At 40.2% G+C, this 26,850-nt stretch overlaps 2 protein-coding genes across 2 annotated transcripts in view; both read right to left on the bottom strand.

Moving 5' to 3' along the window:
- Window positions 1–14,890: 14,890 nt before the first annotated feature.
- On the bottom strand, window positions 14,891–17,346 carry hoxb1a (homeobox B1a). Its single transcript, XM_086290491.1, has 2 exons — window positions 16,517–17,346; window positions 14,891–15,237 (listed from the first exon to the last, which is right to left on the bottom strand). The coding sequence occupies exons 1-2, from the start codon at window positions 17,343–17,345 to the stop codon at window positions 14,891–14,893; spliced, it is 1,176 nt and encodes a 391-aa protein (XP_086146617.1). The 5' UTR covers window position 17,346.
- A 2,873-nt stretch (window positions 17,347–20,219) lies between these two features.
- hoxb3a (homeobox B3a) overlaps window positions 20,220–26,850 on the bottom strand; it is a 108,619-nt gene continuing 101,988 nt past the window's right edge. Inside the window, exon 6 of the mRNA XM_086287840.1 lies at window positions 20,220–20,600. The gene's annotated coding sequence lies outside the window, so the exon portion shown is untranslated. The remainder of the gene's footprint in view (window positions 20,601–26,850) is intronic.

The raw sequence follows: 26,850 nt of genomic DNA, 5'->3' as shown, positions 1-26,850 counted from the left end.
TACAGAGAAATGGCTCTTTCCAAAATAAAAGCTATACTATACGCTTCTTCTGGGCTATATTCTCAGCAGCATATTAAACATATCAGGTCCCCATAAGGAGAATCATCATCTTGTTGTTTTTGTCTGCTTCCATTTGTCTTTGCACTAGGATGATGTCGGCGTAAATGTGCAGTCATATTCGTTGTGTTCCCACTAGTGCTGTCAGTGTTAATCTCGTTAAAATGACATTAACACTATAACGCGGCAAAACTCCGTTAACAGAGACCATGGCTCAGGGGGTTGGGAAGCTTATCTGTAACCGGAAGGTCGCCGGTTCGATCCCCGGGCTCTTTTTCCTGGTCGTTGTGTCCTTGGGCAAGACACTTTACCCTACTGGTGATGGCTAGAGGGGCCGATGGCACGATATGGCAGCCTCGCTTCTGTCAGTCTGCCCCAGGGCACCTGTGGCTACAACCGTAGCTTGTCTCCACCAGTGTGTGAGAGTGAATGAATAGTGGCATTGTAAAGCGCTTTGGGTGCCTTGAAAAGCGCTATATCAGGGCTGCCCAATCCCAGTCCTCGAGAGCTACTATCCTGCAGCTTTTAGATGCATCCCTACTCCAACACAGCTGAATCAAATGGTTTGATTACCTCTTCAGCATGCCATCGTGTTTGGCAAAGGCCTGATAACAAGCCATTAATTTGATTCGGGTGTGTTGGAACAAGGATGCATCTAAAAGCTGCAGGACGGTAGCTCTCGAGGACTGGGATTGGGCACCCCTGCGCTATATAAATCCAATCCATTATTGTTATTAACGACTTACCACGGATCGTCCCGTGTGTGGGGCTGGACGGTGTCAACACGTTAACAAGCTAACTGTGCTAACGCTCTAGTTCCCACCAATTGAGCATTGCATGGCACATCCGACATACTGTTTTACTTTTGTCCATGACGCTCTTACCATCAGGGTCATGCTTCACATGAAAACCAAAATAGTTCCAAACGCCAGATCTGAATGAGGGTGGGGGAGGCTCAATTTCGGGTAGCGTTGAGGCAGTTGCCATGTTGCAACGGGCTTAGCTTCTGTCTTGCTAGCTTGCGCTGTGCTCAGTGGATCTGCACTCAACAGTGCAGCCTAGGCGGAGTAGTCGAACGCAGATCCACTGAGCGCTCAACACAGACAGCATCATCAGAAGAAAAGTTGATAAAATAAATTTTAAAAAATTGTATTGTTCGATACAAATGCGTACCGAACCGAAAGCACTGTATCGAACGGTTCAATATCGATACGAGTATTGTTGCACCCCTAATATATATATATATATATATATATATATATATATACAACTTTCTGCAACTCCGTTAGTTGGCTAACCTCCCTCCGTGCTACTTTGATCTTGCTCTCTAGCCTCCTTACATAATGATCTCACTGAGGGGGTTCAGGCCTATGCAGAACAGCAGTGGGGACAGAGCATCTCCTTGATAGATCCCGCACTTGATGGTGAATTGTGCTATGGGCTTGGAGTTGGCCTCTAGTGTTGTACATGGATGACATCAAGCTGTATGCCAAGAGTGAACGAGACATTGATTCACGGATCCACACTACCAGGCTATACAGCAATGACATTGGAATGTCGTTCGGACTGGAGAAGTGTAGTCGAATGGTAACAAAGAGAGGGAATGTAGTCAGAACTGAAGGGATTGAACTACCAGAAGGCAACATTGCAGAGATAGAGGACAGTTACAAGTACCTGGGGATCCCGCAGGCGAATGGGAACCATGAAGAGGCCGCTAGAAAGGCTGCAACCACCAAGTACCTGCAGAGGGTCAGGCAAGTCCTGAGGAGTCAGCTGAATGGTAAGAACAAGATCCGGGCCATCAACACCTACGCCCTGCCCGTGATCAAATACCCTGCTGGGGTAATAGGCTGGCCAAAGGAGGAGATAGAAGCCACTGACATAAAGACAAGAAAGCTCCTTACCATGCATGGAGGGTTTCACCCCAAGTCCAGCACCCTGAGGCTGTACGTTAAGCGGAAGGAAGGGTCCGGGGACTGGTGAGTGTCAGCACCACAGTCCAGGATGAGACAATCCAAGAATACATTGGGAAGATGGCCCCAACTGACCGAGTGCTCAGTGAATACCTCAGGCAGCAGAAACCCAAGAAAGTGGAGGGAGACGAGGAACCATCATGGAAGGACAGGCCCCTGCACGGTATGTACCACCGGCAGATAGAGGAGGTGGCTGATATCCAGAAATCCTACCAGTGGCTGGACAAAGCTGGACTGAAAGACAGCACAGAGGCGCTAATCATGGCAGCACAGGAACAAGCTCTGAGTACAAGATCCATAGAGGCTGGGGTCTATCACACCAGGCAAGACCCCAGTTGCAGGCTGTGTAAAGATGCCCCAGAGACAATCCAGCACATAACAGCAGGGTGCAAGATGCTAGTAGGCAAGGCATACATGGAACGCCATAACCAAGTGGCCGGCTTAGTGTACAGGAACATCTGTGCCGAGTATAACCTGGAAGTCCCAAGGTCAAAATGGGAGATGCCCCCAAGGGTGGTGGAAAATGACCGAGCTAAGATCCTGTGGGACTTCCAGATACAGACGGACAAAATGGTGGTGGCTAACCAACTGGACATAGTGGTGGTAGACAAACAGAAGAAGACGGCCGTAGTGATTGATGTAGCGGTTCCGAATGACAGCAATTGGAGATTGGAGCTCTTTTAAGGTAGTGGATTCAAAATGTAATGCAAAGTATTTACATGTGTCTGCTATTAAATAGTGCAGCTATTTTCTCTGCAGCACAATTACCCATTGCATGGTATGGTCTCAAACACAAAGAGTGAAATGTTACAATTAACCCCATAGTCTGGGTTAGTTGTAACATATCCTGGGGTAAAATGTAACACAATGAAATAAGGGTACTGACAAAACATTAACATGTAATCTTTGTTTATTCAACACATGAATGCACTTAAAGCCATTTATGTAGCTATGTGTGTGTGTGACAGAATGCAGAAATCTAGCTTTTGAACATATTCCAATCCCCCAAAAAAGACAAATTATGGAATTTTCTGCAACTGAATATTTCATTCATTTTGGTTGGTCTTCCTTGAGTTTGGTCCCATTGGCTCAGTGGGCATTATAACCTACAACTCTTGCACCAATTTTGAACATAACAATGAAGCTGAAAAAATGTAGTTGTTCACCAGCATCGCAATTCCATTACTTTTTATCATGGCTTACCTTGGTGTGGTTTGCAAAGTGCTTCAGAAAGATGAGGAAATCTGTTTCTTGCACCCATCCTGATTTATTTCCACTACCAGTACTTCCTACTGGTCCATCTCTGACACAGTGGTCTGCATAATGTATGTGTGGGAACACAAACAGTGGAGGAATTGTGTTGCCAATGACATTAACCGCATATACAAAAGCGACCAGTGAACCTCTCTCTGCTGATGTTGTCGCCCCAACTTGTTTAATATAAGTTAAAGTAATAGTGTGGTAAGTTGTAACATCTGCATTATTGTTACAACTAACCCAGACTGTTGCTGTTACAACTGACCCAGACTCCTATAGCCATGAACTAGCTAACATTACAGCCAACGGCTAAACATTAGCACTAAAGACCTACACAGAATATATCCCCATAGACATACAAATGACATAATTTAAGTTTGATGAGTTTAACTGCAAAGCAGATAATGCTATTAGAAATTGAAATAAAGTAGAAAAACTTACTTTTTGGCATACAAATTCCTTTTTTTTCGTGTTAAATTGTCTGTGACAAAATGTGCTGATTTTTCACATGTGATAGCAGAACTGAATTGGGCATGCACAGGATGAGTCACATCATTTGAAACTTAGCCCTGATTGGAGAAATTGGAAGTGTTACAACTGACCCATGTTACAACTATCCCCGGTCTCCCATATATATATATATATATATATATATATATATATATATATATATATATATATATTTTTTTTTTTAATTTATTTATTTATTTTTGTTGAAATGTAATCTGTATGTAGCATAAAAGAACAATATGTGAATGTAAATTTTGTTTGTTCGTTAAGGTGAATTCCCAAACTATAATTTATGGTCAAATGTTGATTTACAGTAACTGGATTCAAAAAGTAAACCACTGCTGCTTTTGCCTGTTATCAACTGGAACATTTCAATGCCACACAAATTGAAGATATGTAACATCCATTTTGGTTCATCCATTTGTTTTCTAGTGCCAGGAAACCTTTCCGCCTGCTGGCTCTGTAAGCTGCTGACAGTTTTGTCTACTTTTCTAGCTTTCGCTTTTCAAACAAACAGTAACTAACAGGCTTGTTTTAAATTAAAATAAAAACCTGAAACCTTTACTCTGGTAAAAGTTTTATAATAACTTGCCCAATGAGGCAAATTATTGATAGATCTTCACTGAGAGGGTGGAAGGTGGATATATACAAGACTTTGACTCAAGTGCATTGTGATAGTTGTATTGATTTTCCTAAATCTTGAATCTCACGTGTGCTTTTCATTAACTTATAGTTAGAAAGACTAAAACATTGAAGACTGAAACTACACATTTTAAACACTGATGAATAAAGTGAAACAAAAAAACCCAGCCTCAAAATAAACTGAATTAAAAACAAAAACTTAAAACGAGTAGGTGCCTTTTTACTTATTCTTTATTATCAACAGGAAATGTGGCATAGCTGAACACATGCACGAAAACACACAAGTCCTGGTTACATGTCAGGTCAGGTAGTGCAGAGAGAAATGTCAAGAATCTCTTGGCCCGAACTCAACATGACCCTAACAAAGATCAACGAAACCTGATCCTTCAGATCTTAGCTATCTCTTTAACACCCTCCCCCCTCCCCCGACACACACACATACAAATATTTGGAGGTGTTTGTGGAATAAACATTCACATTTGTGTCTGTTTCTTCTGTCTGTTTCGCCATCAGATTTTTCTTGTTTTCAATAGCTTCTTTAATTCTGACATTTTCTGCTCTTTTCAAATTGCCACAGCTGCCCAAAAGAATGCATCTCTTCAGATTACAGCCAACTCAGTAATAGTTACCTAAAGGAGCTTCAGCTTCATCCCTACAGTATTAGAAAGAAAACACAAACAGTCAGATGACCCCTTATGGACAAGCAGTTGGGAATGGTAAATTGGAAAAATTCCTTATTAACAGAAAGACACTTCTGGCAGTACCAGGCACAGGGAGGGTCAGCCAACTGCCCACCCCCAACTGCTGTGACCAGTCTAAAAGAGAGCAGAAGGAGACATGACTAAAGGAACACTTTGGGGGACAGACAATGTTAAATAATTACTTACTATTAAATGAAATAACAGTATTTAAGCACGTGAGAGTAAAAAGAGGTTAGTAAAGTTTTCTGAGGCAGGTCACATTTAAATGCATAGTGCATCACTTCCTACCCGCTTGACCTGTTTGTAATATATACATTTAAATAATAATCCTTAAACATTTAAATGTTTATTTAAGCTGTGCTTTAAATGTAAGTCAGATATTTTCCATTTGCATGATAATAAAAAAGATGATGATGTAGTTGTTGGGAGTGGTGGTAACGATTTGAATTTATTTTCCCATACATACATTCACCTTCACTGTATGGTGTATGGATTGTTTGTCTCTGCCTTCTTCCACTTTTTCCTGTTCCATTGTTAGTGTAGGATGAAATTAAAGATGAAAAAAGTAGGAAATTACATGTAATCCAGGCATTTATCTCTTTAAGATGTGCTTTTTTTCCATACTCAGAGTGGACAAGGAAAGAAGAAATAAAAAAGATAAAGGGCAACATGAAAATAGCTTTTAAAAAAAAAGCAAACTGTGCCCTTTATCCACCCCTCAGGTCAAGTTAAGCTCATTTTCACCATTTTTTTTATTGTTCTTTTTTGTCTCATCTGTCTATTTTGAACTTTGGAACATTTATTTTTTGATCGGAAGCTAAAGTTGTACCTAAAACCATAACTCTTTGACCTGAAGTCATCATAGAAAAAAAGCTGACCTTACATCTCACAGACAAATCAACTGAACTGTTATAAAATGTTATCAGTGCTATACCACAATTCTTCCTGTAGGATAATCTATGACTATTTCATTTACAGGCAGTTTTGGGGAGGATTGGAAATATATTTCTGTCCACTGTGCTTTTAAGACTTGACTATTAATTACAATAATAAACTCAGCATGTATTTAGAGTACAATCCAAAATCCAGAACTCTCCGTTAAGTTTCTCAATTCTCATTTCTTAATTCTATCGTGGTGATAAACGTGGTGATAAACTTAAATACTGCTTATATTGAGTCCTGTGTCAAATTCTAACCATAAGGTTTGTGTTTTTGTTTTGCCTATGCTTCAAAACTATCAGCATGTCTATTAGATCCCATCCGTTCAAGACTGCTCAAAGAAGCCTTATCATTAATTATTGCCTCAATTTCACTTCATCCTTATTAATAAGTGACATATCACAGTCTTTTAAGGTGGTTGTAATTAAGCCATTACTTAAAAAGCCTTTACTTGATTCAACTGTCTTAGCTAATTTTAGACTGATTTCCAGTCTTTCTTTGATTTCAAAAAAGAGTTGATATAAATCAGCTATGTGATCTTTTGCAGTGGAATGATTAATTTGATGAGGTTCAGTCAGGTTTTAGAGTTCATTCAGAGTGAAGGATCCGAATGATAGGCTTGTTGGACACATTTCTGTACTTGTCCTGCTCAACCTCAGCGCCACATTTGATCCCGCTGATCGCAGCATTTTACTACAGAGAATAGAATAAACCATTGATAAAAAAGGCAATGTGTTGGACTAGTTTGAATCCTATTTATCTTATATATTCATATTTCTATCGTAAATTAATAGACTTCTTCAAAAACAAAAGTCACAGAGCTCAAAAGGTTTGTGTGCTGGGAGTGATGTATTTGTGTTGTCACTGTGTGATAGATGTGCCCTCGGTTTCGCCCCCATTTTGAGGACTGTTGATGCACTTTAGGCTGTTCCTGTTTCCCCTGTCTTTCATTCAAGCCAAGCATCCACCCACCCACACACACACACACACACACACACACACACACACACACACACACACACACACATAGATATATGATAGATAGATAGATAGATAGATAGATAGATAGATAGATAGATAGATAGATAGATAGATAGATAGATAGATAGATAGATAGATAGATAGATAGATAGATAGATAGATAGACACAAATCAAGCAGAGAGTTCTGAAAGAACATGGCACAATAATCTGTTTATCTCAAGCTAACAGTATGCAGCCTCTAGTGTATGTGTCTTTGTGATGAGGACACAGGGTCAGGGAGTACACAGCATCAGTTAACCAAACACTCTCAGGCTTTCAGCCCTGTCTGCCACACAAAAGACAAAGTGGTGCAGAAAACCACTGCTGTAAAACTGTATTGTGTATTCTGATAAACAAATATGTCCAATTTAAGCACTTCATAAACATTCTTAAATTGTGTATTTTTTGTTTGTTTTTTTTGCTTGAAATCATAATTTCCATTGAAATGTCCTCATGTTTTTTTTTCTTGCACTGGATGAACAGGAATGTCTGGGCAGATAACCTTCTGCTCTCTGTTCTCCCCCTAACCTCCAGCCTGCTGACAAGCACACTTTAAAAAAAAAACTTCAACTCTGCCTTCATGACCTTTTGCCTTTCTTCCTTTTTTTAGTGTTCTTTTCTCATAAAACATCTAGTTCGCTCGCTGCACAATGTCATGTTAGAAGGTGCTAAATGATTTTTAATGTAAATTCATCCATTATAAAATCCAGTATGTTGTTTTTCTTTTTCCTTTTTTTCCTGGGGCACTGAGATGGATGCGGAGTGGATTCCAAATTTGTTGTAGTTTAAACTGTAATATGGAACAAGCTCATTCTTATTTGGGTAAAAATAATAAATTCAGTGCTTGTTTGCAACCTCTTTTATGTGTTTCCCTAGTCACTACTAGCAAACACCAAAGGTTTGTCTGATTCCAAAGATGCACTACAGGGTTTAGAACACAGGACTTCTTTGTTAATGGACTGATGCTTTCAAAAACTAAGCCACAGCACTGTGGTTAGTGCTTTTGCATCTTAACAAGAACGAATTTTGTAACTTAATTCTGGTTTATCTGTTCATCTTATATAAGTCTGTTTCTGTCTACTAGTTACAGATTACAGTAGGCTAGATTGGTCATTACTATATTTGTACAATCTCAGCTGTTATTTGATCCTGGCTGCCGCCGAGAACATTGGGGAATTAATTTTTAGCTTTCTTCAGTCTGACAAGATAGTAGATTGTGCAGATTGGGGGAAACTCCACTGAACTTAAGAAGATTCACCTTCAAATGATTTATTGGGGGAATGATGCCAGACTTATTTTTCTTCAGAGCAGCAGCACTGAGTCAACAGGCTGACTCTGCAGGGCTCACATGCTTCTCTGTGGACAGAGCTAAGGAGGAGAACTACTGAACTCCGGATGACCCCTACAGATAAAAACCAGCACACATGCTCACCACTGCACTGTCTCTCTCTTTCTCTCTCTCTCTATCACACACACACATTTAACTTAGCACGTCATAAACACTAAAATCTTACTTCAGTTTGCTCTCATTTATTTATTGTATTTGTTTATTTCTGAAAGCCTTATCAAAATAGATATAAAAATCAAAGTGATTAAAAACTATTCAGTTCAGTTTTATTTATTAATATAGCACCAAATCACAACAACAGTTGCCTCAAGGTGCATGATATAATTACTGCTTGAAGGTACATTATAAAAACATATTAAAATGTAGGCAAGAATAAGTTGCCATCTATCCCAAACTGACAGACCTAGATTCATACCTATGGTCAATTTAGAGTCATCAGTTAACCTCTTTGGACTGTGGGAGGAAAATTAACTACCCACACAGACGAGCAAACTCTACACAGCCTGCTGGTGGATTTGAACCCATGACCTTCTTGCTGTTAGACAATGCTTATAACACCACTATTATTGTTATAAAAACATTTTTTTAAAGTGACGAACTCTTACTTCATGTTCCCCAGTAGAAAGGTGTCAGGACTTTCTCAAATGCAATCACTATTGTCTAACCAACAACCAAGAAGAAGAAGAGGTTATGTTATGTTGATCAGCTCAATAATTTAAAAACATATTGATGTATACTGTGAATACACATCCCACTGTTTGGCTCTAATTGGTCAGACCACAAACTTTTTTCAAAAAGTGAATTTAGATTGATCAAAAACCAAAGTAATACTGATCACGTGGCTGGTTAGAAAAAACAGAGCATGTAGAGGAATTTTAACATGAAGCACTATGACACGCTATAGCTCTTTGTTTGGGGTAAGATTGTGGGTGCCTGCACATGCTGTCTTCAATTTGAATGAAAATGTGAACTCTTGAACTGTAACCGCTCCACTTTATTTTTCACTGCTTTTTATGAAGGCATTACACACACAAACACATACTGAACACAGCAGCAGACAGTGTGTTGAACTTGAGATGAGTTGTGGAAAGTAAAACAGGAGTTTGAGGTCAGCCCCAGTGAGGTCATCATGAAAGAATTTCCACTCTTTGCTGAGGTCTTTCTTTCATTTCTCTCTCTTACATACACTCTTATCTTGTTATTTGTCACTTCATCTGCTAAAGCACAATATTTTTGTCCTGCTTCACCAATTTAACTATAGTATCAAAATCATGTTTGCAAGAAATTTGTAGGAAATTAAACATCTAATGCATGAGACTGTCTTCTTTGTTTAGACTTGGACACTATACTGAGATAAGGAAACTAAAACAGCAGCAGCAGGAGGGTTGCCAGTGCTCATAATTTGAGTAATTCTCCTACTGTTAGGTATTTTACATTATTTCAACATAATAACTGCATGCCCTGAATTAAACTCTTTTCCTGTGAGATCACACTAACTCGTTAACAAACTGATACGGTGCTCATATTCATTAAAGGAACACTTAGTAAAGACATCCAATCCAATTTCAGTGGGAAAAAAATCATGCAGGATACCTATGCTCATATGGCCTTAGAAATTAAAGGGATCCCACATTGTTTGATGGAAATGAAACTTAGAAGTCACCCCAAAAAAATCAAAAATGATGCCATTTTGCAACTCAAAATGGAATTCAGTTCAATTCAATTTATAATAATAATAATAAAGACCCTACAATAATACTCAATAATACTCAATAGTTCATATTGCCCCAACGTGCTTGCATGCCTGACAAGGTTGGGGCATCTTCCTATGAGATGATCGATGATGGACCATTGACCATCCTTGACAATCTCAGGTGCAAGCTGGTGGCATCGGATAGACTAAAACATAATGTCCCAAATGTCTTCAATTCAAGTTAGGTCAGGCAACCATGGGGACAAGTCCTGGGAAGGAGGAACCTAGGACCCACTGCACCAGTGTACGGTTAAACAATGTGTGACACCTCTTTCTCACAGATGTTTTCAAGTTTTAGTCATTTTCAGCAATAGGTGCATCTGACCTTGTATTACTTTTTACTTGTACCTGATAATGCACCCTGGATGCATGTATGGAGCACAGGCCATTTATTCTCTTGGCCTCTGCTTCTCTGGTATATCTCCTCAGCCTAGTGGCAAGGGCTGTGAGACTTTGTTTGGCAGTTTCTAGTACCTCAGTCATGGACATTTTACTTCTTATTCATCCATGGCCCTCTACAGCTCAGTTAGCTTACTAATATGCAACCAAATTTCCCCTTGTGGGACAATTAAAGGATTATTCTTCTATTCTCATATCCTTCTGAGTTTCTCTGATTCTGGCTCCCAGCCTTGTTATCCATGCGGGCTTTCTCTACACGCATCCTTGGTTTTATACCAAGTTCTTCTTGGTTTGCTGTGGCAGAGTCATATCTGAGCTCAATGGTTTCAGTGAGACTGGTGGTGGGGATGGTGCATAAAGCAATTTTCAGATCTGCAAGTATCTTGTCTGATGGGACTTTTTCAGCTGGGGAAGTTGAAGTGCTGTAAAAAGGATCTGTGAGTGGCTTCTGTCTAATCTTTATTTGTCATGAAGTGATGACTGAGTTTCCCAGTTAGCCTCTAGGAGAAGAATCTTTAGAACAGGAGTGATGAGAAGGTGATGAGGAGTCTGTTTACATGTTTAGATATCCCAGAGGGTCACCTTTAGATAGAGCTATCCACCCACAAAGGTCTGTAATATTCCTCATTGTGTGGAGGAAGGTGGATTCAACCACTGGCAATGCGGCCCTGTGAATTGAAGGAAAGCCTGCGACTGAAATGCATAAAGCTCTCTCCATGATGTTTTGTGCAAAGCATTTTTAATAGACATATACATTTATGTTATTTATATCATTCTACTCTTTATGTTATGGTCTGCAATAAAACTTTCAAGCCAAAAGAAAAAACTGACTTTCAGTTATTTTTTTAAAGACAGAAGACTTTCAATTTCAAACTAAAAACATTATAATGATGACTGTTCCATGGTTTAAATCACATCTTTCTTTTTGCACCCTTAGGTTCTCAATTTTAACTTAAAATCTTTCATTAAATGTAACCACTTTACACTAAATTATACAGAAGTGATGTACTGTATTTCTTCTTCTATATGGAGGACCAGAAGAGTCATGCTCATTGAAAAAAAGAAGCCTAAATATCGAATTGTACGATAAAATATGTATTTATTCATTAATTTACAAATTAAGGCAGCACGGTGGCACGGTGGTTAGCACTGTTGCCTCACAGCAAGAAGGTCCTGAGTTCAATTCCACCATCAGGCCGGGGTCTTTCTGTGTGGAGTTTGCATGTTCTCCCCGTGTTTGCGTGGGTTCTCTCCGGGTACTCCGGCTTCCTCCCACTGTCCAAAGACATGCAGCTTGTGGGGATAGGTTAATTGGATAATCCAAATTGCCACTAGGTGTGAATGTGCGAGTGAGTGTGAATGGTTGTCTGTCCCTATGTGTTAGCCCTGCGACAGACTGGCGACCTGTCCAGGGTGTACCCCGCCTTTCGCCCTATGACAGCTGGGATAGGCTCCAGCGCCCCCCGCGACCCTGAAAAGGATAAGCGAATGGATAATTTACAAATTCATTTAATTTACTTAAATAATTTAATTTAAAATAAAAACACTATTTATCATTCAAATTTTTTCAAAATGAATTATTAATCCATTAATAAATACTTTAAATCCAAAATGAATTTCATTTTAAAAAAAATAATTCTCAGTGAAAACAGATTTTCAAAAGGCAATTTTGAGTTCTAAATAAAAAAACCTGATTTTTAAATATATGAAGAAAAAAAAAATTGGATAAAGGAATCAAAGATTTATTTTTGACATTTAAAATGGTGATTCCACTCCTCATCTGAAAATCCATTTCCGCACTGCATTTCCCGTTCCTCTTGGCTCATGAATTAGCTATTATGGAAACAGATTTGGGATTAACTACTGGATTAGCGCAGTCATTTGGGTTCTAGGGGCTGTCCTACGCTTTTGGTACAGTAAATTGTTATTAATTAATTTATGAATGTAACACACATGATGCATTCTGAAATAATAAGAACACTGGTGGGATTGTTTCCTCAAATCAAAAACAACAATATTAAACATAAATGTGGACCTCTGGCATCTCCTGAGTTTAGACAGATGGAAATCCAGTTTCATACCTTTAAGTGGTTTTCCTGAGACTTTTCTGATGTATTCAGCACTCTGATACAGTCTTAAAATTGAAACAAATAAACAAACAAACAAACAAACAAACAAAAACAAAACAGTATTATCTATGAGTGAAGAACCAATCAATTCATATCATACACATACTGGTGTCAAATGTTTGGCCAATGTGTCCAAATAACAGCCAAAGAGTATAAGCATACCTTCTAGATGATTTTGCAATGTGTGAAAATAGAGGAATTTTGGAATGTTTTACTGTATTTTCAAAAGAGAGCAGTGTGTTACAAGTCATTAAGTCATCAGAGTGCTTATTTAAATTTTTCCAAGCCACAGAGCTGAATTATCTTCAGTTTTATAGCCTTCTCATGGCCTCTTGGGCTTCATTTTTTCCATGTGTGCGAGTAGACTGACTAGATGTGGAAAAACTTAGATATATGGAATTTAGGACATATTTTTCTTACAACAAGCTGTATATCATCTGTTTTGTAAATCCACCGTTCATTCAATCTGAAAGCAGAATGAAATTAAGCCTTTTGGAGGGTTTTTTTTGCAGATTTTTATGCAACAGTTTCACTTTTTTGGTCCACTTGAGGTCAAATTGGGCTGTGTGCACTCCATTAATTAAAAGGAATTTGACATGCATGCATTAGACACTTCACGGTCAGTTTAAAAACAAAGAATCAACTCTTAATCAACAAAATAATTTTATGAGGTAGCTCAAAGTAGAAAAGGAGGCAGAAATATCACTGAGAGTCTCTTCAAGGCAGCAGAACTAAAATGAACCCTGTTCTCATTTAAAAACAATATAAGAAAAAATCAGTCACATCATTGTCAGTTCAGGGTACAGGCTGACATCAAACCCAGCCATTGTTCAGGAAAACAGACTCCTGAACAATGTAAACATGATCTGCTTGGATAAAATTATCTGGTACTGGAGTGGGTACAGGCGAAGGGAGATTCCAAACACAATTTTATTTTTCTAAAGTCATATTTAGGAGTGAATCACTTTATGTGAAATCATTTTGTCTGGAAAAGGAACATTACCCCCCTATTACACACACACACACACACACACACACACACACACACACACACACACAGACATATTATCTAGAATCAGAAATATAAACAACACATCCAATAAGTTATTCTCAATGGCAAGGACCCAGTCAGTAAAAATTAAACACTTCCACTCTTCATCTTAAGTTCAGTAGTTTCCCTAAACCCTGTCCTTTTAAGTGCACACAAACAAACACTCTACATTAACCTGAATCTAACTGACATGTTTATATTCTAAATCAGACTGCAGAAGAATCACAGCTTTTGTAAATGCTCATAAAACCTGAAGAAAACATAACATTCCAGCTTCATGTATCTTCTGTCTGAAAGTGTCACCCTGTAGTCACATAGTGCAAAGACCATAGCTGCATAGGAAGACACATGTAGGCCAACACTAGAAACAGTAAGAAACAGGGAAAAAAGTATGTTCAAAGTGTACCAGATAGCACTATATTCTCATCATTAGGCTTCCTGTGTTACCAACATAGCTCAGAACCCACATCATCATCTTCACAGTTTTGTATATATCTCCCCGAGATCATTTACATTTGCAGCATTCATGAAGGCTTTTAGGTGAGTTTTAGTGACATAGTAAAAGCAAATTTTATGGGATTGACTTTTTTAAATATAGAAAGTTAAATGCTATAACAGAATGACTAAAATAGATTTTCCCCCCCAAAACAATATTAAACTATTAACAAAAGAACTGTACGCCCCCCCCCCCCCCCCCATCAGACTGAAAGATTGATCATATAAAGATGATGCCATCGTCATTATCATCATCTACATGAATGAGTTTCACTAAAAGACCCAACATTAACTGCTCCCCTCATCCAGTTTGTATCAAAATCTATAATCAGATATTTTTATGCATTTTCTGTTATCTCCATGGCATAAGTGCCATTAGTTTGTCAAATCAGTGCACTTACTGTATGTAACTGTCAATTATGTCACTAATATACATTTTTTCTTTCCCTAAAATGCACTGAGAACTTATTTTCTCCATGTTCATGTACATGAGGCATAAAAGTCCATCTGAATGGGTGGTCGGCCATTATAGAATTCTGGGACTTAGAAAATCTGTTCAACAGGCAGTCTTTTAAGAATGGGTTGATGGGTGTATCACAGTGGTACAAAGCCAGATTACGTCTCCGAGCTCGGGGACGCGCCTGGAGACGTAGACGCGGAAGAGCGGTCAGTGTCTTCCAGCTCCTTGTTCAAGCTGCTGCCGGTACCGGAAGAGGAGGAGAATGGCCGCGCAGACGCGGTGGCGCCTTCCCGCTCGCGCTTCTTCTGCTTCATGCGTCTGTTCTGGAACCAAATCTTCACCTGCGTCTCGTTGAGCTCGAGCGTGGCGGCGATCTCCACGCGCCGCGCTCGCGTCAGGTACTTGCTAAAGTGGAACTCCTTCTCCAGCTCCGTCAGCTGCCTCGTGCTGAAGTTGGTGCGCATGGCGTTGTTGTGGGCAAGACCGTAGTCGGCCACTTTGACTGCGAAAGAGATGGACAAGCTGTTAGACGAATGTTTTATGTTTTACTTGTACGTGTAATGAGAAAAACGCTCGTTGTTACTGGAGCTAGATGTGTTCGATATTAATTAGAAAATAGAGATATATTTAGCTTTAGTCAGAGTTTGGTTTGTGGTTTGATATCCATAATTTATTAAATTACATCAAAATAAATACAAAGTGCATCACAAAGATGAGGTTTAAAAAACACAAGCAGTGAAGGACATCAGTGGGCCTAAGGAGGGATGGAGAACCAGCACGGGGGTGTCGGTGTTGGTGGTGGAGCTGGTTAATAGAGGGGCTGCTTTTAAAGATAACAAAGCAGGAAAGACTTCCAACGGAGAAATAACCTGTCTGCTGTAATCATTAAGACACACACACACACACACGCACACACACACGCACACACACACACACACACAGAGAGAGAGAGAGAGAGAGCTCACACTCCTGGGCTCAGCTGACCCAGACCAAAGTATCTACAGATACGACTGCATAGTGAAGTCCGAAAACGACTCTGATTTGTACTTTTAGTGCCATTCAATTAACTGTGTCACAGTAATAAAGTCCAAAGCGTTCCTAAATGCAACAAAGCACTCTGTTAATAAAAATACAGTGTATTCATATATCAGTTTTTCAACATCTGTTCTACCAGTTATTTAAAGTGAAATTATTTAAAGGCCTAATTTATCTGTGACCATTAGTCGTGCTGGATGGTATTAACGAGCAATCTTTTTTTTATATGGGAACTTCTGTCTTCTTTTTAAGTGCTCGCAACAACGAATTGCTGTAATTCATTATGGGCCTTATTTATGTTGGAAAACCACAACTGTTATTTTTTTCTTTCTCTCTTTCCTCTTCTTTGACGAATTGAGTAATTAAGATAAGTAAAAAATAATAATAAAAAAAATAAAAGCCTGCCATCCGCACAAAGAAAGTAGTAGTAAAAATATGATGTATTTTCTCTGAAAGGATAAAATAATGTTGTAAAAATCATTTCGATCAAACAATGTTGTTCTCTGTACCATAAAGTTCTGATCTACAAATTATGCTCCTGACTGCATTCAAGCTACATTCACTCCTCATTGACCGTCTTAAAACGAATTCCCCCGCTCTGTTTGTTTATTCGTGCATTTATTTTTGACTGCATTTCATATGAAAAACATGCCATAATATTATACGAAACTTTTGACGGACTGCAGACTTAATCTCACGATAAGGTTTTATTAAGACGTTAAACGGATAAGTGAACCCTCTCTCACCTGTCTTCGGTGGATTTCTCTTCACCTTCATCCAGTCGAAGGTCTGCCCCTGCCCGGCCTGCTGGACCTCATCGTCCCCTCTTTCACGATCCTGAGATACCGGCAGCTCCCCGTAGCCTCCCCCAGGCGAAAGCTCCAGGTAGCCTCCTGCGTCAAGAACCCCCCCACCGATCTGCTGCGGGTACTGTGACCCAGCAAGGGTGCGCTGAGGCCCGCAGTAGACCCCGGTAAGAGAGCTGTAACTGGGGCCGACGGTTGAGGCCGAGTTGTGGAAGCTTGATTGATGACAGTAGGTGGAGGCCAAAGAATCCTCCATGAAATACTGCGGATGGACGGAGTTTGGTGCGCCTGTGGCAGCAACATACTCCGAGTTTGTGGTGCATGCCTGGCCCACATAGGCCCCCGTGTTGCAGCCGTTACTATAAGGAGAAGGTATTACACTCTGCAGGCTTTGGCTCTGGTGAAGCTGAGGGTGATTGTGATGTGTTGGATGTTGGTAGCCGCTGTGCGTATGCTGTTCGTGATGTTGAGGAGGATGTTGCTGATGATGCTGACTTACTCCTCCGCTGGCGGTGTCCGCCCCAACGCCCACGTACATCCCTCCATCCGCGGTATAACTCGCTCCTACGTCTCTGTTGTCATTTCTGGACCCGGGGACAGGAGAACCGCTGAGGCCTGTTTGGATGCTCACGGGGAATCCCTGACGCTGATCCAGGGGAAGGTGATGGTGCAGGTGATGATGGTGGTATCCAGATTTAGACGCAGAATAAATGCCAGTTGGTTGTCGGTTACAAATAGAGTATTCCACAAAGGAGTTCATGTTGTCCATGCAGACTCGAAGCACCAGGGAATTGGTAAAATGTCTCGACTTGTTATCAGCAAGAAACACGACCGAGGTTAATAGAAATTCGTTGAAAAGCAAAAATCAAATAACTAAAAAATCCATTTGAAAGTTGTTCCTATAGTCGGCAGTATGATATAGAATCTCCTTGTTGTGTGCAAAAAGCAGTACAAAAATCGTGTTGGTTTTTTAATTGAAAAACCCTTAAAGTAATAAAAAAAAAGTCGCGACAAAATTACATTACAAATAAAAAACTGTAGACATTTCCAATGTGAATGAAAAAATGCGAAGGCTTTACTTCTCCAAACCAGAAACACATGTGGTCTGCTGCAGTTTGTGTGTGTTTTAAAGGCCCTACTCTATCAGTAACTCAACCTGTGTTTCAAAGGCTCGTCAGTGACAGTGGAAAACAACGGGAGAGGACTGAAAAGAATACAGTCACATTTTCAGCTTCACACAGGTTACACCCAGTCTTCCTAAAGTCTGTCTTTTTTCTTCAAATTCTTCAATTTTCTCTGGCTCTTGCTCTTCAATTGTCTCCCTCTCTCCGTTTTACCGTGTCACTCCTTTTCTTACCTCCATGGCAGGTCACGTGGCTCGTCGCCTATGGTGACCGGAGGCCAGAAGTTTGTTAGCTGGTCACGGGATCGAGGGAAGCCGTGTGTGTGTGTGTGTGTGTGTGTGTGTGTGTGTGTGTGTGTGTGTGTGTGTGTGTGTGTGTGTGTGTGTGTGTGTGTGTACGGGAGGAGGGGAGAGGCTCTTTCTTTCGGTTCTGGAGTCGAGTTTGCACGCACGCGCGTTGAGTTGGCCCATTTGCCTCATCCATCACTCGCGGTGACATTAGCACGACAAAGAGACTTCAATCAAACCGGCCCATCAATCTGATATCAGCACGGATCTGTCAGAGCAAAGAGAGAGGCAGAGAATAAAAGAGGACCTGTGAGCCGGCCTGCAGCTTCCAGACCTCCTTCCTGCAAAAAGCTCAAAGAAAGAAGACTGAAACTAAACAAACTAAATACAGTACACTGGTACCATGCTACTATCCCTTTATTAAATATTAATACAACAAGTAATACTGGTTCTACATCTACTACACAATAAAAAAAAATCAAATTTATTATAGTTTTGTCCATGCTCAGCTAGTATAACATTGCACTCCAGTATAAATTGTAATTCAGAAACACAGAACAACACCACATCAAAGTCAGTGATAATTCACAGTCCACTGTTGAGCCTTTGGGTATATCCAAACCTACTGTATATGTGGACGGAAAAAAGACAGTGATATAGCTCCCTTTTTTGGAAGCAGGCATTACAATAACACTGAGCATGTAACAATAAAACCAATAGACAAAGAGAGTGCTAAAACAGGAAATGTGTTTAGTTTGGTATGTGATGTAACTGTTTGTTCTCATTTAAATTTCTTCAAAATAAACCTTGTTCATGTTATTGTGCTTATTTGTAGCAAGTAATATAGGGTCCATATTGAAAGAACTTAGAATTATCTTTTAACATAGCTCCTTAGTGTTTGAAGGCTTCCTAAACCCTGCGCCACCTCAGCTGCTCTGTAAAAAACCCCTCAGGTGACACAAATTACAATCATCTATTTCAAAATTAGATTTCAGCATTGAAGACTCTAGTTCTGACTTACTGCATACTCTACTTAGATAGCTCTCTTTCCCTCACCACATGGCGTATATGCAATACTGTAAAGGGAGACTCTTTAAATGTGAGGAAAGGCATCTATGGAAAGTGTTTCAACCTGATTTTCCACAAATTGACAGAAGTTCATGTGTGAAAACAACTTTACATTAAGAAACAGTAATTGACTTCATTTATCCTTGGCATGTTAATAACAATTCTGTCACTTGTGTTGATGAGGAGTGGTGTCAGGTAAAACACATCTTAAGTTTGGGATGAAGAACTGAAGCAACTACCAATGACAGCAAAAAACTGTTCATTGACATAGGATAGTGTAGTAAATATATATGTCTTTTCTGTATTTTCTTGTCCCTCAAACCCCAACTGTCCACAACAGATGGCTGCTCCTCTCTGAATCTGGTGCTAAGGGAGTTCTTCTTCCCCACCTCTGCACGTGTTTGCTTAAAGGAATACAATATTTGGTTTTCCAAAATATTGCATTGTCTTATCTTACAGCATACCGATAATGGGATGACTGTTGTTGTGAACAGGTCTACAAAAAATACTTGAAAAAAATGAATTAGGTTACATGCAGTGTCTACTAGAGATCAACTATTAGCTACAATGCAATATGTGATGAGCAAATTACTGGATAAGGCGTGACACTGTGCTGAGCACCAGCTGTTCAGCTCTGACATTTATCTGTATGTGGATGGTGTACTGACTCGTTGTCTTCCTGTAACAGCCACTTATGCACTTACAGAATGCGTATTTATGAGCCAACTAATACACACATACATATATCACATAAAATATAACTTAAACACTAGGAACACGTTTAGCCATTTTGGGGTAAAGTTAGCTGTTTTTTATAACAAACATTTCTCTCGACAGGACAGAAAAAATCTCTCTATGGATTAAAGGGCTCCTATTGATCAGAAAGCTCAATTGCAAGGGACTTATGGGAGTCAGTTTACTTTTCAACAATTGCATTGGGAAGCCATAGATTTCCGATGAGTGAATGTGCATGTGCAGGTGCCCGTGTGTGAGTGTGTGCTAATTGAATGAATGAACTGATCTGTTACACAAATGAGGTTAAAGTAGACAGGAGGCATTTTAGTGGGCCAAATCCTGCTGGTCTAGCAGAGCAGGAAGCAAGGATGACAACACAATGTACTTTCTGTGTGTGCGTGTGTGTACATGTGTATATATCAACGGTCTACAACTGTGCAATCGTTGAGGTTTTTTGGAAGAAGTCTTTTCAGTGGAAATGTTTCAGAATAGGACTTTTAATTCATTTTAGTCTTTCTATGTTTTTGTTATATTCTTTCAAGGAGAAAGGGGAACAACATCTCTTCATTTCTTACATTCATATGTATTAAACATTTGTTCCTCAAGTGTGTACTTCACAGCCTGGACACATTCTCATTGGTCATTAGCCTCCATTATAACTGCCTCCAATGAACCCATCATCAATTTTTCCCCTCCAGAGCCTGTGTGAAGTGCCTGACAGCAGGCGTACTGCAGCCGTGCCGCTATGACGAAATCAGAACGAGCGGCGTGGGCGAGCGACAAGGAGGGAGGTTAATCATCAGTGAGGGGCTGAAAGGAAAGAGAGGCAGAATGAGTGGGCAGGATGTCTGCAGGAATAGACCAGGACAAGAAAAAGATTAAATGACGCCTACACCGCTGCCTGGGTGGTGGAGAGCCTAAAGGAAAGAAAAAGAGAGAGAGCGGGGTCAACTGGTCAAACTCGACTGTGTCCCCATGTTTAGTTTTTTACATCCATGTAATTCTGTAATGTTAGTTTTTTGTGCAGGTTTGTACCTGGTTAACACATGATAATGCCACATGATCTAGTAAGCAGGTGTAAATGTGCAAACTAAGTAAAAAGTACTACTATTTTTGAATAAACACAGAAAATTAAAACACGAGGAAAGTGAAGCCACAGCTCTTTTTTATTTAGCTTCAACTAAACCACCACTTACCATTCCACCAAATTATAGTAAAAATTGGCTAATATAATTCATTCACTAAGGCAGTTGTGATCAACCTGTATTTCTTTCTTACTCCTCATTGCTCACCACCCACATAAGGCACAACATGGGTCACATATGGGTCAGGTGCAACATGTGTTGGGCAGCGAAGCAGTGAAGGCCTGGCAATCCAATCTCTGGCTGTTGAGGCTGACTCTTGGGACATAGAACATCACCTCTCTGGTGGGGATGGAGCTTGAGCAAGAGGATGAGGTTGAGATATAGCATCAGATGTATAAATATAGATATAATCCGTGCTTCCATGCTGAGTAACACTGTAGAAGCACTGTTACTCAGCTTGATACACTCAGCCTTCACAGAGCTGCTGGGTGTATCAAGCAGCGGCTAAACCTATGCTTGAAGCCACTGAGGTGTTCGATGGTGGGTGTTGGACTTCCTCACTGGCAGAACTCAGGTGGTGAGGGTGGGCAGGTGCTTCTCCAACAGCATCACCATCAACACAGGAGCACCTCAGGGATGTGTCCTCTCGCCACTGCTCTACTCCCTCTACACTTCAGACTGTGTGGCCACCCATGGCTCCAACACCATTGTGAAGTTTGCTGACGACACAGTGGTGTTGGGTGCCATCTCCAACAACGATGAGGCGGCCTACATGGATGAAGTGAAGAATCTGGCATCGTGGTGCCAGGACAACCACCTCCAGCTGAACGTCAGCAAGACCAAGGAGCTGGTGGTGGAATTCAGAAGGGGTCAGCACAGAGACTACAAGCCCATCATCATCAATGGAGCTCCAGTGGAGAGGGTGCAGTCCTTCAAGTATCTTGGTGTCCACATCTCCTCAGACCTGACATGGGCTGCCCACATTCAGGTCCAGACCAAAAAGGCTAGGCAGCGCCTGTATCACCTACGACAACTGAGGAAGTTCAGGGTCTCTCCAAAGATCCTCAGGATTTTCTATACAGGCGCTGTGGAGAGCATCCTCACACAGAACATGACATCGTGGTTTGGGAACAGCTGTGTGAAGGACCAAAAAGCTCTCCAGAGAGTGATCCGTACAGCAGAACGCTGATGCAGGATTGCTCTCCCCCCGCTTCAGGACACCTACACCAGGAGATGCCGGACTAGAGCAGCGCAGATACTGAAGGACCCGTCCCATCCAGGCAACAAACTGTTCCAACTTCTGCAATCTGGTAGAAGGTTCCGCATCTTCCGGGCAAGGACAGAGAGACTCAAGAGGAGCTTCTATCCCCAAGCCATCCGTGCCCTAAACACACACACCCGCCCTCTCACATCATCTATAATTGACTGAGACAGGACTCTCTTCCAGACACTCTAAACCAAGGCACAATGTACATTTCAATTCCTTTAATTTTAAATATGTTTATATTGTCTATCCTGTAAAATAGTCAGATGTCTATTCATATTAATGTACAGAATTCACCTGCTTGCTGCTACTACTGCACATTCACCCAGTGTATATACTATATGTATGTATATATATATATATAATGTTCTTCCTCTACACCCCCCCCCCCCCCCCCCCCCCCCATTTTTGCACATGTCGAGGAGCGTGTCAGGCTACATTTCACTGTGTGTTATACTTGTATAACTATGCATGTGACAAATAAAGAACCTTGAACCTTGAACGCGATGCCACTGTTATGAATGAAACTTGCCACACTCCAATAACTCCAGCCATACTCATCTTGTCAATTTAACATCTTTATTGTATTCCATTGGTTGTATTTGTTGTTCAACAGTTCTTTTTATCCAGTGTCATTTATCATAAATGACAACAGCGCAGTGGTCACAGACTGTTTGCTCTTTCTGACCAATAACACCTGACACTAATTATGTGTGTCTACCTTAACCTCCTAAGACCCGAACTCTTCCACTGCATGCATTTTTCATTTCTCTTTGATATTTGGACATATTGGGGCCCGATGAATGTAAAAACAAAGAATTACCAGATTTTTTTTTTTTTGCCTTATTTTTGATTTTAAGAAAAATGAGAGCCACATATGAGGATATTCATTTAAAATTTTGATAGAACAGTAGCACTATAATGTCCTCGTCAGTGGATATCAGGCCCTTGTAGAGCAAAATTCAGTATTTTGGTCTAAATAACCCAAAATGTGATGTCCACATATGTGGACGCCAGGTCCTAGGAGGTTAAATACAGTCTCATAAACACACCATACAGTAAAACACAAAAAGTGACCCCTAGTGGCACACATTAGGTAACAAAACAAAAAATGGCTCCTACAGTGCCCCTCCTGGACACTCCAGTTCTTCTTCACTCATGTAAATGGCCTGTACTTGTATAGCGCTTTACTTAGACCCTAAGGACCCCTAAGCGCTTAACACTACATTCAGTCATTCACCCATTGGCGATGGCAAGCTACATTGTAGCCACAGCTGCTAGCCACCACCAGTAGGCAATGGGTGGGGTGTCTTGCCCAAGGACACAACAACTGAGACTGTCTGAGCCGGGGCTCGAACCAGGAACCTTCCGATTACAAGACGAACTGCCAACTCTTGAGCCACGATCGCCCCATGTAGATAACATTAGCAGGAATGGGTGCCTGATCTGAACCTGAGTGGTATTGTGTTATTGTTACAGTTTGTCCATAATGAACACCATGTTTGAACATAAGGATTTTCAAAAGTGCATGTGGCACCAGGACTCCCTGATTGAGTTTGGAATCCCATCATTAGATGAGCTCTCAATGAGCACCACATGATAGTGAGGTAGAGTGGTGTGGGAGGATGCTGGAGAGGCCCTCCCAAATGTATAGTAAGCGTTCAATCATATGATAAGGGAGTGTCTGACAGAGACCCCTGACCACAAAATCTTCAATTTCCAAGTCTTGCAGAACTTCAAAGACATTATGAGGGAGGCTAGGAACATCAAGTCTAAATTAAACATGTTTCACACCTCCATTGTTGAGGCAGCTACATGGATCTGTGGCTGCCACTACCTATACCTGTCATAGAAGGAATACCTTTGACATATTCAAGTCTACATGTGAGTTTACCTGACTAGGCTACATAATAATAATAATAATAATAATAATAATAATAATAATAATAATAATAATAATAATGGATTGGATTTATATAGTGCTTTTCAAGGCACCCAAAGCGCTTTACAATACCACTATTCATTCGCTCTCACATTCACACACTGGTGGAGGCAAACTACAGTTGTAGCCACAGCTGCCCTGGGGCAGACTGACAGAAGCGAGGCTGCCATATCGCGCCATCGGCCCCTCTGGCCAACACATGTATTTTGTAGACATTTCACTCCATTTAACTGAGCTACTATGGGAGGTACTATGGGAGAGTATGTGCTGTAGTTTGTTGGTATCAGCCATTAACTGTATTAAGCTCTTGGTCTGAATTGCTGGCAGTCAGCCATAATTATTCCCAGTGACTCCATCAGGGCTCCGCTTTGTCACCAATTCTGTTCTTAAATTTTAAGGACAGAATTTCTAGACATAGCCAAGTGGGGAAAGCATTCCACTTTGGTGGCCTCAGGATCTCGTCTCACGTTTTTGTGGATGATGTGATTCTGTTGGCTTCACCAGGCGTAGCCTCCAGCTCACACTGGAGCAGTTCTCAGTAGGGATGGGTATCGAAACCCGGTTCTTGTTGAGAACCGGTTCCCACTGTTTCAATTCCTTGGAATTGTTTGCCATTTTTGCAAACGATTCCCTTATCGATTCCAGTCGCCCCGAATGAGGTCACCACGTTGCGGAGTGTCATTTACCTGGCAGGAAACAAGGTACCTAAGCGGCTCAAACGCTCAAAAGTTTGGTTATACTTTACGAGAACGGATGACAACGGGGCAACTTGCAAAGTAGATATTTCATTTAAGGGAGGAAACACTACGAATATGCAAAAAACACACGATTACCTTAAATGAATGTCGTGTTTTTAATTCCGCTCTGGACTCGTGAATCTCAACCCAGCAGCAGCGGTAACGTTTGCACGTCCTCTCCCGTTAATGCGGCAGGTAAATAATCAACAACAGTGCATATTATGTTTGAAACCATGGTGCACAGCTGAAAAAGGGTGGAATACCCATGCTGAGTCAGGGATGATTTGCTCCCCCAAGTGTAGGAGTTTAAGTATTTTAGGATTTTAAACACAAGTAGGGGGACAGGCGAACAGGAGATTAGTAGATAGACTGGATAACATTACTGTTCCTGCAGTAATGTGAACATTGTACCAGTCTGCCGTGGTGAAGAAAGAAGTGAGTGTTGTTGTGTATTCAGTTTAATTCCCATTTAGCCTTTTGTGTGAATGTGTGTGTGAATGGGTGGATGACTGGATATGTAAAGCGCTTTGGGGTCCTTAGGGACTAGTAAAGCGCTATATAAATACAGGCCATTTACCATTTGCCATTTGATTCATTTTTTCAGACTTTTGGGCTTTTTTAAAATCTACTTTGTGCTTTCAGTCTCATTTGGGTCCTCCACCTCAACTCTTCTGGGCCTGAACTCCAATATAATACAAAAAAAACCCCAACAACAGACCACAAAGCCTGAAATGCTTACAAAATCTCTCAAATATGCTCTCGCATATTATTTACAGCCAAATTTCACAAAAAAATGTAGCTGTTTCCCTGATTGTTGTAGTTATCATTTAAACACAGTAGGTTATACTCAGTGGGTACAGTTATTTAAATGGGCCAGAAAACGACATGCTAAAATGACTAATATTTCACTCAGTCAACTGAAGCCATTGTTAATTTTGTAATGTTAAAAATGTTGTTATTGTGTTTGCTAGCCTATTCTGGCATTAATTAACACAAAACTCCTAATTTACTGTTCCACTAACATGTTTTAATTTGATTTACATGTGATGTTAACATATGGTCTTGTTTTACTTATTAAAACTGCATCTAAACATTCTGTAATGCTATATCTCAGTGGAATAGCTACTGTATGGCACTAACCTCCATGAACTACTGAAAGGGTCCATGATCTACTATTGCAATAAAGAAATGGTCCACTGGAGTGAATGGAGATGACTTGACACTTAATACAATATTTTCTTAAGACAATGTTTTCTATAAAACATTTCTCTAAAAACAGACACTTTTTTTAATTTAACTAACTTAAATCCTATTTTAGGATAAATCTATTTTAAATTTGCTATTAGGGATATATAGTTTTATTACTAAAAAATGTGATGAATCACTTACAGCAATCAAAAATAAAACTGAATGTTAAAATAAGTGTTCGCTTCTTTATTCAATTTCTTTTTATTTTATTTTATTTTTTTTGCCAAAAGTATAAAGTGTTTCTTCAGATGGCCAAAAGAGCCACTGGTTCAAGACACCAGACCATAGTCTTCCATAAAAGCCCATTAAGTAGCTTTTTAGGCCCAATGAAAAAAATATATGAAAACGAAATGTAAGTTTTTCAGCCTGTTTGGTAAAAAATCTATGTGCCCCCTACTCAGTCTCAAGCGGGCTTAGTTGCTCTTTGGAACCACTACTATGAATTTCTGGGACTATATGTAACAATATCAAACTTGTGTCCTTGTAAATAAACCAGTAGTTTGTGACTATGAGACTATTTTGGGTCAATAGGTATACTTGTTTGCCTTCACAGAAATAGTGCAGGCTCCCCCTGGAGCCTGCACTATAGGGTTCAACTTTACAAAGATATCCATCTGTTATCTTGTGTCACTTACCCTAACATGGTAATCCTGATAAGTGGTAACATGAAAATTGTCTAATGAGCTTGGAAAGAAAGGCGTCTGGACTTCTTTGACCAATTTGAAAATATTTATATTTATATTATTCCTTCCTATTCTTCTGTTTGAAAAAAAATATAGTGTGT

Source organism: Aulonocara sp. 'chitande type north' Nkhata Bay, linkage group LG4 (assembly GCF_057382095.1).
Source record: "Aulonocara sp. 'chitande type north' Nkhata Bay isolate Kocher_YH1m ecotype deep benthic linkage group LG4, A_spYH_male_GT1.1, whole genome shotgun sequence".
Taxonomy (NCBI): domain Eukaryota; kingdom Metazoa; phylum Chordata; class Actinopteri; order Cichliformes; family Cichlidae; genus Aulonocara; species Aulonocara sp. 'chitande type north' Nkhata Bay.
This window is presented reverse-complemented; position numbering and strand designations above follow the sequence as displayed.

Coding starts and splice junctions, on each gene's coding strand:
- hoxb1a (XM_086290491.1), bottom strand. CDS start 17,345: ATGGACAACATGAACTCCTTTGTGGAATACTCTATTTGTAACCGACAA. Junction 15,238..16,516: donor GAGAAATCCACCGAAGACAG/GTGAGAGAGGGT, acceptor TCTCTTTCGCAG/TCAAAGTGGCCGACTACGGT.